Source organism: Rousettus aegyptiacus, unplaced genomic scaffold (assembly GCF_014176215.1).
Source record: "Rousettus aegyptiacus isolate mRouAeg1 unplaced genomic scaffold, mRouAeg1.p scaffold_m13_p_4, whole genome shotgun sequence".
NCBI lineage: Eukaryota > Metazoa > Chordata > Mammalia > Chiroptera > Pteropodidae > Rousettus > Rousettus aegyptiacus.
Window position 1 is genome coordinate 39855181 of NW_023416307.1, and position 16166 is coordinate 39871346.

At 32.1% G+C, this 16166-nt stretch overlaps 1 protein-coding gene and 2 pseudogenes across 3 annotated transcripts in view; 2 read left to right on the forward strand and 1 right to left on the reverse strand.

The window, feature by feature from the left end:
* The window catches only part of ATP11B (ATPase phospholipid transporting 11B (putative)), a 102689-nt gene that overhangs the window by 15796 nt on the left and 70727 nt on the right, over positions 1–16166 (forward strand). For all 3 annotated transcript variants that reach the window (XM_036219934.1, XM_036219935.1, XM_036219933.1), the window contains exons 2-7: positions 1645–1761; positions 5042–5131; positions 6764–6844; positions 11395–11502; positions 11690–11818; positions 12190–12293. In XM_036219934.1, the coding sequence (XP_036075827.1) occupies positions 1645–1761; positions 5042–5131; positions 6764–6844; positions 11395–11502; positions 11690–11818; positions 12190–12293 (629 nt within the window). The remainder of the gene's footprint in view (positions 1–1644; positions 1762–5041; positions 5132–6763; positions 6845–11394; positions 11503–11689; positions 11819–12189; positions 12294–16166) is intronic.
* LOC118602406 lies at positions 10844–10962 on the forward strand (annotated as a pseudogene).
* On the reverse strand, positions 14749–14867 carry LOC118602395 (annotated as a pseudogene).

The following is a 16166-nucleotide window of genomic DNA, read 5'->3' on the forward strand; positions in this document are numbered from 1 at the left end:
TATGGTTCATGCAGTTTAATACTCCAGTTACCTGTGTATCCTTCTTGTAACTTTATGAACTTTACAGAGAAACTTCTTGTGAACCCCCTTTGAAAAATACAATGCAGACTATAGCATTAACATTCAGGCTGTTTGTTCATTTATTTCTTGTGTTGGAACATATTATAATTTGCTTGAATATATAAGATATTACATATTCCTTCCTGGCTTAACATACTTAAATTCCATAAATGTTGAATGAATGTCACATATCTTTAAGATGAGCAATGAGTTCCAATTCTAATTTGAGACCTTTTTTTACCTTATAAGTTATTATAGGGCACAATTGTGAAATGTTTAAAAGAAAATAAATATGCATGCCACATTTAGTCCTTGAAGAAACTGACTTTGAAATCAGACACATAATGGTACATTCACATGCACAAAATGTGGTCATCACTATAAATAGCATAAACAAATAAAACTAAACTTCATTATTTTTTTTGTGGCACATACAAATGCATTTAAAACCAGAATAACAGTAGTTGACAGTCATATATTACACTGTTAATATTCGGATATACTAAACAAAATATCCATCCAGGTAATATGGGAGTTTCCACTATCTGTGTATGTCTGTGCTAAATGGAAATATTAGAGGGATGCTAAACATTGAATGGCAGCCATTTTATTTAGTTGATGAGTGAGAGTCCTTAATATCTAAAAATTTATTATTGTAGTTTATGAAAATCAAGTTTAATTGACCTTTTGGTAATTTAGTAGTACTAGTAAAGAGCCTTGACTACCATGGGAAAAAAAATAAAAATCTAAGAAATTCCAAATCATTGCCTGTTAGAACCAGGCTTTTGGTGACTGCTTCCAGCCTGTCGGCGGGATCCGGAAATCTACTAAAGGAGTATTGGAGATTGATCGGCCACCCAGGAAAAAGTACTATAGGAGTCTTATAGGACTAAAGTATAAGTATGCTTATCAGTGAAAACCTTTCCACTAGAGATCATTACTAAATACCTTGAAAGATGGTCTTCTAAATTTGAGGCCAGAATTATAACAAATATCCATATTTCACGGGGTCAATTGATAATGTAACTAGCACAGAGATGATTGTGTGGAATGAGTCTGGGCAAGACCCTTACCCAATGCATTGTAAATCCTCTGGGAACAAAGCTTTTTGAAACCAAGTTGATCTGGGTGTAGAAACAATAAAATATAAGCCTTTATCATCAGTCATCAGATGTGGTAGGTGCTAACTAGGCCATAGCTACATAGAGCTCCTACATCGCGGAGTAGGAATCTATCTTGAGAGAAAAGGCAAGGAACCCCAAGGAATGAAAGGGAAGGAAAGAAGCTTCATCTTCAAATGATTTTGTAGGTCTTCTGTATGATTTTTTTGTGTGTGTGGTAGCATTTCTGACAGAGTATAGATTTTTTCATCACTAGAGGTATTAGTTTATATCTGAAGAAAATGTACCTGTTTACGTGTGAAGGAAAAACAAAACATGGCTTAGCTTTGCCAATAAATAAATAGATTGACTCTCAATGCAGGTCAAGGCCAGTAGTAATATGTGTAATCTGATCAGTTAAGACCAAAAGTAAATAATAATGAACCTTGTTGACCACTATTGCTTTTCCTTCGCTTGATCTTAGGGTTTTGACCCACCACATCAAAGTGATACAAGAACTATTTACATAGCCAACCGGTTTCCTCAGAATGGCCTTTACACTCCTCAGAAATTTATAGATAACCGGATTATTTCATCTAAGGTAAGAATTAATACTTTTATTAAAATTATAGATATGTACCATTTTATTTTGAAAAGTGTTTTATTTGTGTATTCCAGTATACATTTATAACCTTAAAAATTCAAGGAAATGATGGTTGGTAGATTTATCTTAACCAAAATTGTGAACTGTAAAATAAAAGGAGTTGCTAATTGCTGATATCGGATAGCCAACTTGCCAAAGATTATCCTTAGTTGCAGTTAAACTGAGGAACTAATATTTATACTATGTACCAGGCATTGTATTAAGTACTTCTCATATCATTTAATTCTTACAACAACTCTGAGATGTCTTTACAGAGTGCTGTTATACTCATTTTGTATCAGTTTCTTCAGTTGAAGTGGTGGGAAATAATTAACACAGGGTCGCATACTAGTAAGTGATAAGATTGGAGTTTGATCTCAGTTCTGTATGAGTTTAAAGCCTGACTTCTTCCAGTTTTATTGCTCTTTGGTAAGCATTTTATAGTACCAAAATACTACTTTACTCCTACATATTATTCCTTGTTTAATTTAATTTTAAGATGTTTTAGTTTTATTTTGAAACTGAAGATTATAGAGTAATGCTGTCCAATAGACTTTTCTCTCGTGATGGAAATGTTTTTCACACTTATATGATAGCCATTAGCCACTTAGGGCTATTTAGGCTGAGGAACTTAATTTTAATTTATTTTAAATTAAATGTCAATAGCCACATGCGACTGGTGGTTACTTTATTGGACAGTGCAGTTGTAGCAGATATGAGTCAAAGAGACTAAGGGTAAAGTTCTCCTTAGATCATAACTATTACTTGATAGACCACCTTAAGAAGTATTTTTGTATTGCTTCTTCCCTCCCTTCCACATTGATTAAGAATTCTTTCTAATCCCGATTTCATCTTTTCCAAGCATGTTTTCTTAGGCCAATGATCTCTTTACTGTGCCCCCCCCCTTTTTTCAGTCTTCATGTTATTTACATATGCAACACACCCATTAGTGACATCTCTCATTTTGGACAGTGGTTCTAAAGTAGAGGACCAGAAAGGGAAATACCGGAATCTAGGGTAATAGAAGAACTCTATAGATTAGTGACACAGTTCTTAATAAATTATGCAAAAAATAAAAGTCATTGAAAATTTTAAGTTTTTAAAAACCTTTGGGTATAATTTCTGTACAATAAATTCACCAATTTAAAGTGTACATTTGTTGAGTTTTAACGAATGTCTAACATGATGTGACCACTGCCACCACAATCGAGATATAGAACATATTCATCACTCCAAAAAGTTAGCAGCTAATCCCTCTCCTCCTCACCTCTAGGTACTAACAACCACTGATCTACTTTCCGTAGCTATAGTTTTGTCTTTTCTGGAATTTCATGTAAATACAGTCATGCAGTATGAGTCTTTTGTCTGACTTTTTTCACTTAACCTAATACTCTTGAGAGACTCATCTTTTTCGTTGCAAGTATCAGTATCAGCAGTTCATCCCTTTTTAGTGTATAGTTTAGCTGTCAGCCTGGTTCGGTTATTGTTTGTTCTGGGTCATTTTTCTTGTGTTCTTTCACTGCCAGTATTTTTCTCTTAAATTTTCCAGCTAATTTTCCCACCCTGAACTTTAATCTCGGTCATATTTTGTTTATAAGGTGTAGTTTTTCCCTACTGTTTGGTCGCCATAGCTGTGAGACTTTGGCTAGTGTCTCCAGATTAAGAACCCATAGTTGACAATTCATACTCCTTTCATTTGCAGTTTTTTAAAAATTAAACTCGCTTCCAGTTTCTATCTGTGTTTTGGACACTTTCAAGATTTTAAAATAGTTTTTTAAAATCTTAATTTTTGTAATATCTGCTAAGAGTTCACAGACCACTTAACTCCTGGAAGCTGAGTGTCCTGGAAAACTCTTAGGATTAAATATCTTTATATAACCATTTTTCATTTGTAGCAATATTAGGTTTTTGACCATAGTTTAAAAAATGTAGACATTTAAATAAACATTACCCTTTTCTTAACATACATAAAGACTGTCTCTCATTACTCTCTTATTGTTTCCTTGTTATTTCACTACTGCTTTCTCAAACTTCTTCCAAGCTAGATTGTTTGTTTTTTTAAAAAATAAATTCATGTTAAACTTTCCTACTACTGTGTCTTTACAATAATTTTGTGTTGATAAACACAATTTTTAAGTAGATTTTGTTTTTGCAGAGATTTAGGTTTCCTGTTTTTATGGAAACGTAGAATTCATGTTTTTGATCAGTTTCAAGAATGTAGATATTTATATAGACAGTATCAATTTTTTCCTGACTATAAATGAAGCTAGCTTCTTATTCCCTTTATACTGCTTTTTCATTCCTGTTGTTTCCTTAAAGTCCTTCCAGACTGCATTATCTTGTATCCCACAAAGCCATGGTAAACTTTCCTCCTCTCTGCCTTTGTTCATGCTGTCCTTCCTTCTTGAAATGTTCTCCATCTATTTGCTCCCCGTTTTCAGCCTGTTGAATGTTCTTCTCTCAAAGCTCATATCAAGTATGACCTCCTTTATCATTTTCTTTCTCACTGACAGCTTTTCTTTTGTATTTCTTTGTATATTCCTTTATTTATTTTATCTTTAATGTAGCTATTAATTTATCTTTAATGTAGCTATTGATTTTTGCTTTTAATCACCTCTATTTAATACTGAACTCATAATTGTTCCTTTTATAGTTCAAGTGTCTTATATATCATGTAGCTGTACAATATGTCTTTGTTTAATTTACCATAGCAACTGCTTATCTTAAATTTAAACTTCTTTGTAAAAGATTTAATTTTATAACTGTTGTTTTTCTAATGTCAGATTTTAGGAGGAAAAAAGATCAAGTATACAGTCATATATATAACTGTAGAGAAGTTATACTTCTAATCACTTTTCTTCATCATTATTATATAATAATTTAAAAATCTTTAAGCATAATTATTTTTCTTATAATATTTTCAGATTATTTAATATTCTACTAGAGTCTTTCCTATATATGACAGGAAAGCACAGAATTTAGACTCATTCAATCAGTTAATGTGTTTGTATTTTAGAAAACCAATAAATTGGTAATAAATAGTAAAATAAAGGAAAAAAGAGTAGAATAGAAATCCTGAAACTCTAAATACCAGATAGTTTCTGTAGCATTAAGAGTTACATGAATTTGTCTAAGGGCTTAGTAACTCTGATTTTACTTTTTTTATTATTATATCCATATAGTATATTATTTTTAAATATTAATTTATTGCTCTCTCCTCTTTTTTGTTTTCCTTCAGTATACTGTATGGAATTTTGTTCCAAAAAACTTATTTGAACAATTCAGAAGAGTGGCAAACTTTTATTTTCTTATTATATTTTTGGTTCAGGTAAGCTTTATCACACTCTACATATTAAGTTATAGATATGATTTCTAAAAATATGTCTTCAGGTAAAAATTACACGGCATTCTAAATCATTTGGCTATAGGACAATTTTTTTCTTACAAAGCTTCACCATTGTATTCGATGAATACAATGATTTAAGCCATGTCTAGATTTCTAAAAACTAGCCTATAAATTTTGAGATTAATTATATTTGTTTCATCGCTGATGTGCCGATAACACCATCAGAGCCAAGAAAATAGCAGTATCTTTTAGATGGCCTTCCTCAGAACATAAATATTTTGGCCTTTTATATACAACACATATTTTTGGCACATTTCTGCCTATGGAACCTTGTTGGTACAAAATGAATTTTTCCCTTTTTTTAATGTAAATTTTACTTTTATTAAAACATTTTTTTAATATTAATTTTTGAGTATCCTCATGAGCATAGATTTTTTTTCCCCAGAAGATCATTTTCTTAACTTGAATCTGTATTTATTATAGGCTGTTCAACAGTTTCTTAATTTCACATTTTTCCCCCTAACATCAAAATATTAAGAGAACGGCTTATGAAACTTGAGTATGAGTCAAGATATAAAAAATAGTAATGGTCATGTTCTTTTAAAGAGGTTATTCTTTTTTGACAATACTTTAGCAGTCTCTTTCAATGTGACATTGAATTTTTGTATGAACTTTGAACTTTTCTCTCAGTAGAACCTGGGATTTCAAAAGAAAAAAACTTGTCAAGTTATTACTTTAACACTTGAGGAAACATTTACTTTTTTAAAAAAAATTATCTTATTTTTCTTCATGAACAGAGAAGAAACTTTTGACTTTTTTAATCAGTAGAACATCAGCTTGGTTTTCTTGGAAAAATGAGAAATTTATACTAACCATGTCCATATAACACATGCATTTGTGAAATTATTAAGGTCAGGAATTCAGCTTCTCTGTGGAACAGAACTAAATTTATTGGCCTGTGGGGCCTAAAAGAACATTAATAAGTTATTAGATCTATGTTCTAACTAACCAAACATAATTAACTGCAAAAATATTTTTCAGCAATTCATTGATTGTATGATTTAGATCATAATTGCAGCATCATTTTCCAAGCTTTACCCCTCTGGCTCTGCTAGATGTGGCAGAATCACTTGTGGAAGACAAACTCTTTCCCAAGTCCAATTCCTTGTTCTTCCTAAATGGTGAGCTTATTCTGAATCCCAGAGTAAAAATAACTGACAGACTTTTCAGCTATCAGATGGGCAAAGAAAAGTGAAATGAGATTCTGAGCAGTTGTTAAACTCCACTCCTAGACAAATATTGAGGAAGAATTTAAGTACTCTGAGTGTAAAGAAGGCAGAGTAACTGAGTCCACTCTAACAGTATTTGTGAATATGCAGTAGATTTAGATATACTGCTAACCCCATATAGTAGCCAAGAAAGTGAACCTGTGAAACTGAACTTAATTATACTCACTGCATAATCTGTCTCTCCTATTATTTTTTACTCTGACCCATGATATACATTTTGTATAGTATTCCCAGAATTCCCAATACATCTGAGGTTTTAGATGTTAATAGTGTGATGTGTACCATATAAAAACATAATACTCTGTGTTCTTTTTTTTAAATCTAGCTTATGATTGATACACCTACCAGTCCAATTACCAGTGGACTTCCATTGTTCTTTGTGATAACAGTAACTGCCATAAAGCAGGTATGAAATACTTTCTATTCTTTTTTCCCTCATCACTCATAAGTTTCTTAATATGTCCACTCCCAAGTAAAATTTATTGTTGTGAAAATAATTTCCATAAGAAAGCAAAATTTTTTTGATATTACATATGGTGAAATTGAGTTAAGCTACTCTATATTTCAGATACCTGGTGACTTATGGTATGATTACCATTATTAAAATATACTGTTCTTTTTATATATCCAGGAAGGATCCAGAAACAAGCATTTTATATGTACAAATTAATTTAAAAATAAATTAATTGTTATAATTTTTAAAAGAGTTCAGCGATATTTAAAGGAAAGATATTTCAAAAGGGACATATTTATGGGAAGTGCAACATATATTCTGGCATGAATATTTTGAATAAAAATTGTATAGTACTTTCCTATTTTTTACCACTTTCTCTGATGAAGTTGATTGTTATGTAAAGGAAATAGTTTCAACCAAATCCTGAATTGATATTAAAATATAGGTATATAGAAATGGTATTTTTGGATAAACATGCTGAGTAAGAAATAAAGAAATACATAGAAATATCATGTCTTTATTATAGCTACCACTTTTCAAAAAAATCTTGGCAAGCACTCAATTATACAGAAATGATCCCTTCCACCTGAAAGAGAGTTAATTTGATTTTCTTGTATAAATATGATCAATTTCCATTTTATAAGATTTAGAGATAAGATTTAAAATGCCATGGAAATAAAACTGACAACATTTTATAATCCTGGGATGTAATGTATTCTTTATTCCGTACATAAGAAGGATAAGAGGAATGTATAGGTTAATAATTACATTATGTATCTAGGGTAACAGAATATCATGCTACTGTTCTCACTGAATTTGATTTCTCTTTCTTCACTATTGTCTTGGAGACTTATGTAAGTCAGTAGCTTCCAAATCCCTTCATACAATTACATTTTTACTTATTTTATCAAATAATACATATTTATCCCTTGGGCCTATTTTTTTATAAGTAGTTTCCTCTTAGGTGGTTTCATCCAGTGTAGTGACTTTAAAGTGCCATTTATATGTTGATGGTTCTCAGATTTATATGTATTATGAAGCCATTACCCAAACTCCTGATGTACATGTACAACTGTGCAACATTTCCACTTGGATGGTGTAGACTTTTCCTGACCATGTCACTCGCTCATTTCCTGCTCTGGTCTTTTTTCTTCGTATCATTTGTCATTACCTTTTATTTATTTATTTTTTTGAGACTTTGGTTTATAAAACAATTTATTTCTGGTGACCACAACAAGGTTGTACACTTATTGGACCTTCAATAAATAATTTGCTTGGCGGATAAATGAATGAATGAATGACTATTAATAGAGTATTTTTTTAAAGCAGTGTAAATGTTGCCATACTTTTCCCAATATATATTTGGCCAAATATAGACTTTGTTTAGTTGGAATGTGATGCATAAACCCAGTTGAAAAAAATGCTGGCGAATTTAATGCAAAATGAGAGAGTTTAACATAACAACAACAACAATTATTGACATCCTGTCTCCTTCCAAAATGGGTGAAGTAAAAAGACAGAATCTAAAGGTAGGAAGCAGCAAGATTATACCTCAAACTTGGGTTAGTGTGGTTATTATGGTTAAGTACTGTATTTACACGAGAGCTTTTTGACGACAACTAAAGCAAAAGGAGAAACATGAAAGGTCATATAATTTTCAAAGAGAAGTCTTGATATATAAGGATTTTCTCCCTTTACAATTTCAGGACTCAGTTTTCTTTTCTGCAACAGCTATTCCTAAGTTGTGCTCATTTAATAACACACAACGTAACTAGAATATATTGTTCAGATTTGTATGCGCATGACTATAGATCAGTACAACAAATTTGGAAAAACTTAGCAATGAAAGTTGCCGTGTTTCAATCTTTTTTTCTTTTCTCCCCTTTTAGTCTGCCTTTGTCCTTTGCACTTTTATCAAAATAGGAAAGTCTATTTTATCAGTTATTTATATTTTAATTGAGTAAAGTTGTAAGTTTTTTGTTTTTTTTAACTTCTCTAAACCATTTTTGTATATTAAGTTTTCTCTCTAGTTCTGTAATAGGGCTCTGGTTAACATCATAGTCTTTGCCTTCTTTGAGCATAAAACCTATAAAGTGAAAAAGGTAAGACCAAACACAAAAATATCTATAGTCAAATAAGGTAGTAAGAGCCCATGATCTCTAGGTGTGTAAGAGCCTGTGATCTGTAGGTGTTCAGAGAAAGGGTGGAACACTTCAGATGACAAAGGAATGTTTCGTGGAAGAAACTTTAAGAGATGAGACTTAGAATATAGGTAAAATGACAATTGGGGAAGAAGGTGATGTAACAAAACAATTTGAGCAAAGGCTCAAATACAAGAGAAGGCAAGACCTGTTTTGGGGAATGATATGTCTGGCTAATGTTTGACCCTGTATAGGAAAGTACTAAAAGGAAATGTAGGTTGGTGAGTTTAGCAGGCTGGGTAATTGTTTGTTCCAAGGATTGAGAGTTATTAAGGGGGGTTTGAACGGAATTGTGAATTCAAACAATATTTTGGAAAGATTAATCTGGCAGTAATATGTAGGATGAATTAAAATTTGTGAACTCGTATTTAAAAAGATAGTGTTTTTATTATTATTGCTCTGCTGTCATTGTCATCTGACTATAAAAGGAAGTATACATCTCTGTATAACTGACTATAAAAGAAGTTTCAGAAAAGATTTTTTTGACCTTCAGTTAAATTTCTTTAAAATTAACATACCACATCTTAAATGGGCCCAACATAATTTAAGTATCTTAAGAATGCTTTCCTGAAAGGTTTCTCTCTGAAAGAAAAAGACCTTCAAAGCAATCTTTAATATTTGCGTTATATTTTATAGTGTTGCAACATTTTTTCAGGTAATGTACATATTTTAAAAAATGGGAAAGTACAAAATAGCATACAGTAGAACTCTCTTATACTCCTAACACCCAGTCTCCTAGTTTTCTTCCCCTGAGGAAGCCATTATTTGTATATTAGTCTATATATCTGCACAGAGTGTTCACATGGCAAGCATATTTTTTTCACAAATGAGAACAGAGAACACAACACATTCTGTACTTTACTTTTATCACTTAATGTTATCAGATATTATTTCTTTATCTGTTCTTGCACTGTACTGAGTTCTTGAATTTTCTTTCAAATAGCACAAGAAGTCTTTTCCACTTAAAAAAAATTGCCACTTTTGTTACTATTAAATTTATTGGGGTTGATGTTGGTTAATAAATTACATAGGTTTCCAGTGTACAATTTGGTACTACATTATCTGTATTGTGTGTTCACCACCCAAAGTCAAATCTCCTTCCATCACATACATTTGACCCCCTTCGCCCTTATTTAACTCCCTCTTCATCCCTTTCCCTCTGATAACCACTGACCTGTATGTTGTCTGTGTCTTTGAGTTTTTGTTTGTGTTGTTCGTTTGTTGCTTTCAGTTTTATATCTGCATATAAGCAAAATCATGGTTCTCAGCCCTGACTTATTTAGCTTAGCATGATACTTGCCACTTCTTAACATTTAATCAAAGTGTTCTTTGGGAAATGCTTGTGTCTGTTTGCCTTTCTAATGATGACGCATATAGCCTACCATATTGTTTTTGAAATACAAATTATAATTAATTCTTTTGGTCTATTGTTTAAGAAAGTGAAAGAACTCAAGTTCAGTTTTAAAATCTGTTTAATTTTTTTCTATTGTATGTAATGCTCTGTGAATTTATATTTTATGGTTAAAATATCATCTGTACAAAGAAGCAATAGAACTTCTTAATTGAATAGGTTTTAGGAAAAAAGCAGGAATCAAAAACAGTTTCCCAGATTTTTAGTATGAGCAACTCAGTAAATGGTAATGTCATTTATCAAGATGGAAACCATTGGAAATGCAACAGATTTGGGAGATAATATTAATTTATTTTTGAAATGTTTGATATATTTATGAGACATCAAAATGAAGATATGATATACAGCCATGCCACCCTGAACATGCCCAATCCCGTCTGATCTTGGAAGCTAAGCAAGGTCGGGCCTCGTTAGTACTTGGATAGGAGACCACCTAGGAATACCAGGTGCTGTAGATATTAAAAATAAACAGTTAAAATAAAGATATTAATAATGCACTCGGATATTCAAGTTTAAAGTCCAAAAGAAGCATACGAGCTAAAGATAACAAATTTTAGAATTTTTTGAAGTCACAGAGATAGAAGAAATCTTCTAGTGAGAAAATGAAGGGTGAGAAAAGGACCCATAAAAATGACATAGAAGGAGCCTCTCATCAAGAAATTGAGAAGAAATAACTGAGGTACTATAAAAACCAGGAACGTGTGTAATAAAAACTAAGAGAAGAGAGTATTTCTGGTACAAATGGATGTCAGATGAATGTATCAGAATAGTCTAATGTGAGTCTGGTGAATGAAATGTTTTGGGAAAGTTTTGGTTTTTTTTTTCTCATTTAATAAAGATATCTTCTAATTATATTAAAAAGGGTACTTTTTTTTATTCTATTGATACAGGGATATGAAGATTGGTTACGGCATAACTCAGATAATGAAGTAAATGGAGCTCCTGTTTATGTTGTTCGAAGTGGTGGCCTTGTAAAAACTAGATCAAAAAACATTCGGGTATGCATTAAGTAAATAATGGAAATCAATTATATTTTAGTATCAAATTCTAACCTGATTATATTTTAGTTAAAAGTCATTTTTTCTACATTAAAATACTGTGGAAGATCATTTGTTTCAAATTCAACAAAATAAGTCCTTGCCTTTTAAAATCAGTATATTCACTTTTCCCCAAAATTCTTCATAGGTGGGTGATATTGTTCGAATAGCCAAAGATGAAATTTTCCCTGCAGATTTGGTGCTGTTGTCTTCGGATCGACTTGATGGTTCTTGTCACATTACAACTGCTAGTTTAGATGGAGAAACTAACCTGAAGGTTTGTATATGTATGTTTGAGTGTGCCTTTTGGTGAACAAAATAATTGACATTTCCTTTGGATAAGGTAACAGAGTTTCACCTGATAAAGGAGAAAGTTTTTAAATTACTGAAACTTTGAAAAATTATTAAGTTTTAGAAATGATGTTATTATGTATTTATTTGAAGTGTAGCCCCATATGGTGTAGTCAAGTCACATTAAGGAAAAATGGGAAATGTTTTCAGGAAAAATTAAGTATTTTAATATTTTTAATATTTAATACTTTTTTTTAGATAAGGGAGATTTGAAATAGGTGATATATAGGGTCCCATTTGGATCTTGAAACTGCAATTTAATCTTTTTTTTTAACTTCTCCTTTTTTTTTTTTTAAGACCCATGTGGCAGTTCCAGAAACAGCAGTATTACAAACAGTTGCCAATTTGGACTCTCTTATAGCCGTGATAGAATGTCAGCAACCAGAAGCAGACTTGTACAGGTGTGCTATTCAACATATTCATTTTAAGGCCTGTTTACAGATCTCATTTTTACAATCATAAATATACAATGAAATCTTTAGCTTATTGAAGACATTATTGTGGGGAAGGGGATTGGGGAGATCAGTTAAGGGGAAAAAGGCTAAAAGTAGAATTTGCCAGAATTAATTCAAAACCAATGCTTTTATTTAAACTTTCCCTCCCATTAGCTTTTACTTTGATACGAACTGTCTTTATAACTATAATAGTGAACTTTATAATAGTTATTATAGGTGCAGTAAGTTTATTTACTTAGAAGAAAGCAATCGTGTGTGTGCGCATGTGCACTTGTGCATGTTCCATGAAGGCAAAGAGCTGTCTTTGTGTTTACTAGGAACCAACTCCTTTTAACATTACAATTTACTAAATACAACATAAATGATCTTCCAGTGATATGCTAATTATTGTGGGCTATGAAATAGAAACAAATTTTTATCATTAAAGACGTAAGTACGATACTAAATTCATTATTACTCAATAACTGGTGATAGAATATAAATTACAACTACATCGTGAAAAAAAATCACCCTCAGCTTCTTGTCATGTGAAGTATCTCCTTCTACTGGTTGAAATATTTCAAATCTTATCGTTACTCCTTAGCTTTTCCAAATCTCTTACATATCTATCTTTATTCTGGATCCACGTACTATTTATCATGGGGTATTCTCTATGCGATGTTATGAAAATCTGCATTTTCATCAGTCAAATGAGATATAGAGTTTTCCAACAAACTGTAAAGAGCATTTAAACTATAAGATTTAACTATAAAGTATTTAGTACTTAAGATTTCTATATTGCTATATATTCTCATTTCAATAGTGAGTTATCAAAAAATTAAAAACTAGAAAATGATGGAGCATTAAGCAGGCATAAGATTAATATGAGATTAAGTATGACTAATGTGTTGGTGGTTTTTTATTATCTTGGAGATGGGGGAAAGTTAAAACTTTTTAATAGGAAATAATGTGTTCCTCTTTATTTTCTCTTTTCCTGTTACTTATCGAAAGTATATATTTTGTTTTAAACATATATGTAACTACCACAGAAGACTTTTGTAATGGAACGATAACTCATAATGATACCACTGCTTAAATTTTTTGCTGTTTTTATTTATTCATTCATTCAATAAGTTATTGTTGAGGATCTCTGTGCTCATTGAATAGGTGAAAAATAAGATGAACTAGCATAGTTTCTGTCCTTGAGCAGCTCATAACTGTAAACATGTTATGTATGTAAAATTGCATTTTTCCACTTTACTGTATGTTCTATGTAAAGGAAATAGTGAACGCATTTTAAATGTCCATGTAGGAGAATGCTTACTTACATAGGTATGTGAGGCAAATCTGTAGATTACAAAAATGATGTTTTCAAAGAATTTAATGACATAGGAACATACTGAAATATAATGTTAAATAAGAAATAGAGGTATAGTTCTCATATCTCAATTGTATTAAAAAATGTGTATGTCTATGTGTTTGATAGTTAGTTAAGTAGTAGGATAAAAAAATAGAGAAAGAAAAACAGAATTACATGGTAGAATGTTAGTTGTTTCTTGGTGGCAGGATTTCAGCTACTTTTCTCTATATTTTCCAATACTTCTTGAAAGAATGTGGATTACTTTTGTGATTTTAAAAAAGCATTTTTCATCTTACTGCATAGTATTCTTAATGATCATTTTTAATGGCTGCAAAATAGTCTAAATGAATGTACTAGAACATAACCATTCCCTAATATTTCAGTGCCTAACTCTCATTGTTTTGCTATTACAAATATTGCATGGCTCTTTATTGCAAATAAGTTCACCAATTCAAAATCCAGTGGTTGGATAGTTCATTATTTCTCTTCTTTGATACAGTTAGTTCACTCGGTTTCCAAGACACTTTCTTGGTTTTCCTCCTACTTCACCAGTCCTCCTCCTCAGTCTCTCTCACTGATTTCTCTTCTTCTGGACTTCTTAATGTTAGAATGACCCAGTATTGTCCTCTTTCCTCTTTCTTTCCCTACCTATACCTTTCACTTTCTACACTCAACTCCTTTGGTAATCTCATTCAAGCTGATGGCCTTAAAGACCATCTACATTCTAACACCCGGATTTATATCTTCATCTCAGACTTCTTTCCTAAATTCCAGACTTTTATATCCAACTATCTATTCTACAATTCCACTTAGACATTTAGTAGATATCTCAAATTAATCATGTTGAACAACTGAATTCCTGATCTTCCCTCCAAAATGTTTTATGCCAACAGCCTTTCCTATCTCAGTTGATGACAGTCCACGCTTCCGATTGTTTATTATTACTATTATTATTGTTGTTGTTGTTATTTTGAGCGAGGTAACCCTCGGTTGACCTCACAGATTGCAAGGACCTTGTCAGCTTACAATCCCTTATTTATTTGTTTTTAAATTTTTTTTTTACGCCTATAGCACCTGGTCTTCCTAGGTGGTCTTCCATCCAAGTACTAACCAGGCCTGACCCTGCTTAGCTTCCGAGATCAGACAGGATCGGGCTTGTTGAGGGTAGCATGGCTGTAGACCACGCTTCCAGTGGTTTAGGCCCAAAACTTTGGAGTTACATCCCCTCTCTGCTAACCTTTCCTCTCTTCTTCACATCTCATCCCAATCCATCAGAACACCATACCTTCAAAATACATCCAACATTTGACCATCTTTCACCAGTTTCACTGCTACTAATTTGGTCTAAACCAGCTCTCATGCCTGGTTTTACTGCTATTAAAGGCATCCTTACCAGTTTTTCTATTTTTACTCTTCTTTGCAGTCTGTTCTCACAACACAACCAGAGTGATCCTTTTAAAATGTAAGTCAGATTATGTCATTTTTCTGCTTGAACCCTGCAATGGCTTTTCCATTTCACTCCAAGTTAAAACCCTTATCTTTTGACAGTGTGTAAGACCTTACTGATTGTCCCTGTCCCCAGCTTTTCCTCTGTGACCTAATTTCTGACCCATCTCCCTCTTGTTCACCCTCCAGCTACACCGGCCTCCTTTCTCTTGAACATGCCATATCCATTCCCACCTTTTCACTAACCGTTCCTTGTCTAACTCTTTTACTACGTTCTAGTTTATGCTTAAATCTCCTCAGTGAGGCGTTCTTTGACTATTTAATACTGCAATCTAATCCATCTTACCCTAGTCTGCTTTTCTTTTTTATAACACATAATACCTCCTAGTATACTATGTAATTTACTTATTTATTATGTTTGTTGCTCATTATCTCTTTCCAACTACAGTCAAACTCAGAGGCAGGCATTGTGTGTTTTGTTCACTGCTGTATCCCAAATACTTAGGACAGATCTGGTAAATAAGAGCCCTTCCTTTATATTTGTTCACAGCTGAAAGACAAATATTTTTATGTACTTAATTTTATACACTTAAATTTTCTCTTATTGATTTGTCTGTGGTATATGCAAACAAGATTTGTGTGTGTAGTTTACTTTACTATCAAATTGAAGTACTTAAATTGTACCAGGCACATAGTAGACACTCAATAGATATCTTTTGAATGAATGGATGAATGATAAGGTTTCAATTTACTATAGATCAAAGGACGTGTAAATATACTTATTGCCCATTTATTCATCAGATTTTGAGTGCCATCAATAATCGAGGCATAGCGCTAGACACTGAGAATACTGTGCTAATACGGCAGCACATATGCTAAAATTGAGAATACAACAATAAAGAAATGGGGTAACTCCTTCGTCCTAGAGTTTATAATCTAATGCTGGATTATTCTCTAAGAACAGACAGAACTGCAGAAAAGCAATTATTGGATTAAAGCCCTAATAGAATTTAGCTTTAATAAATATACTGACA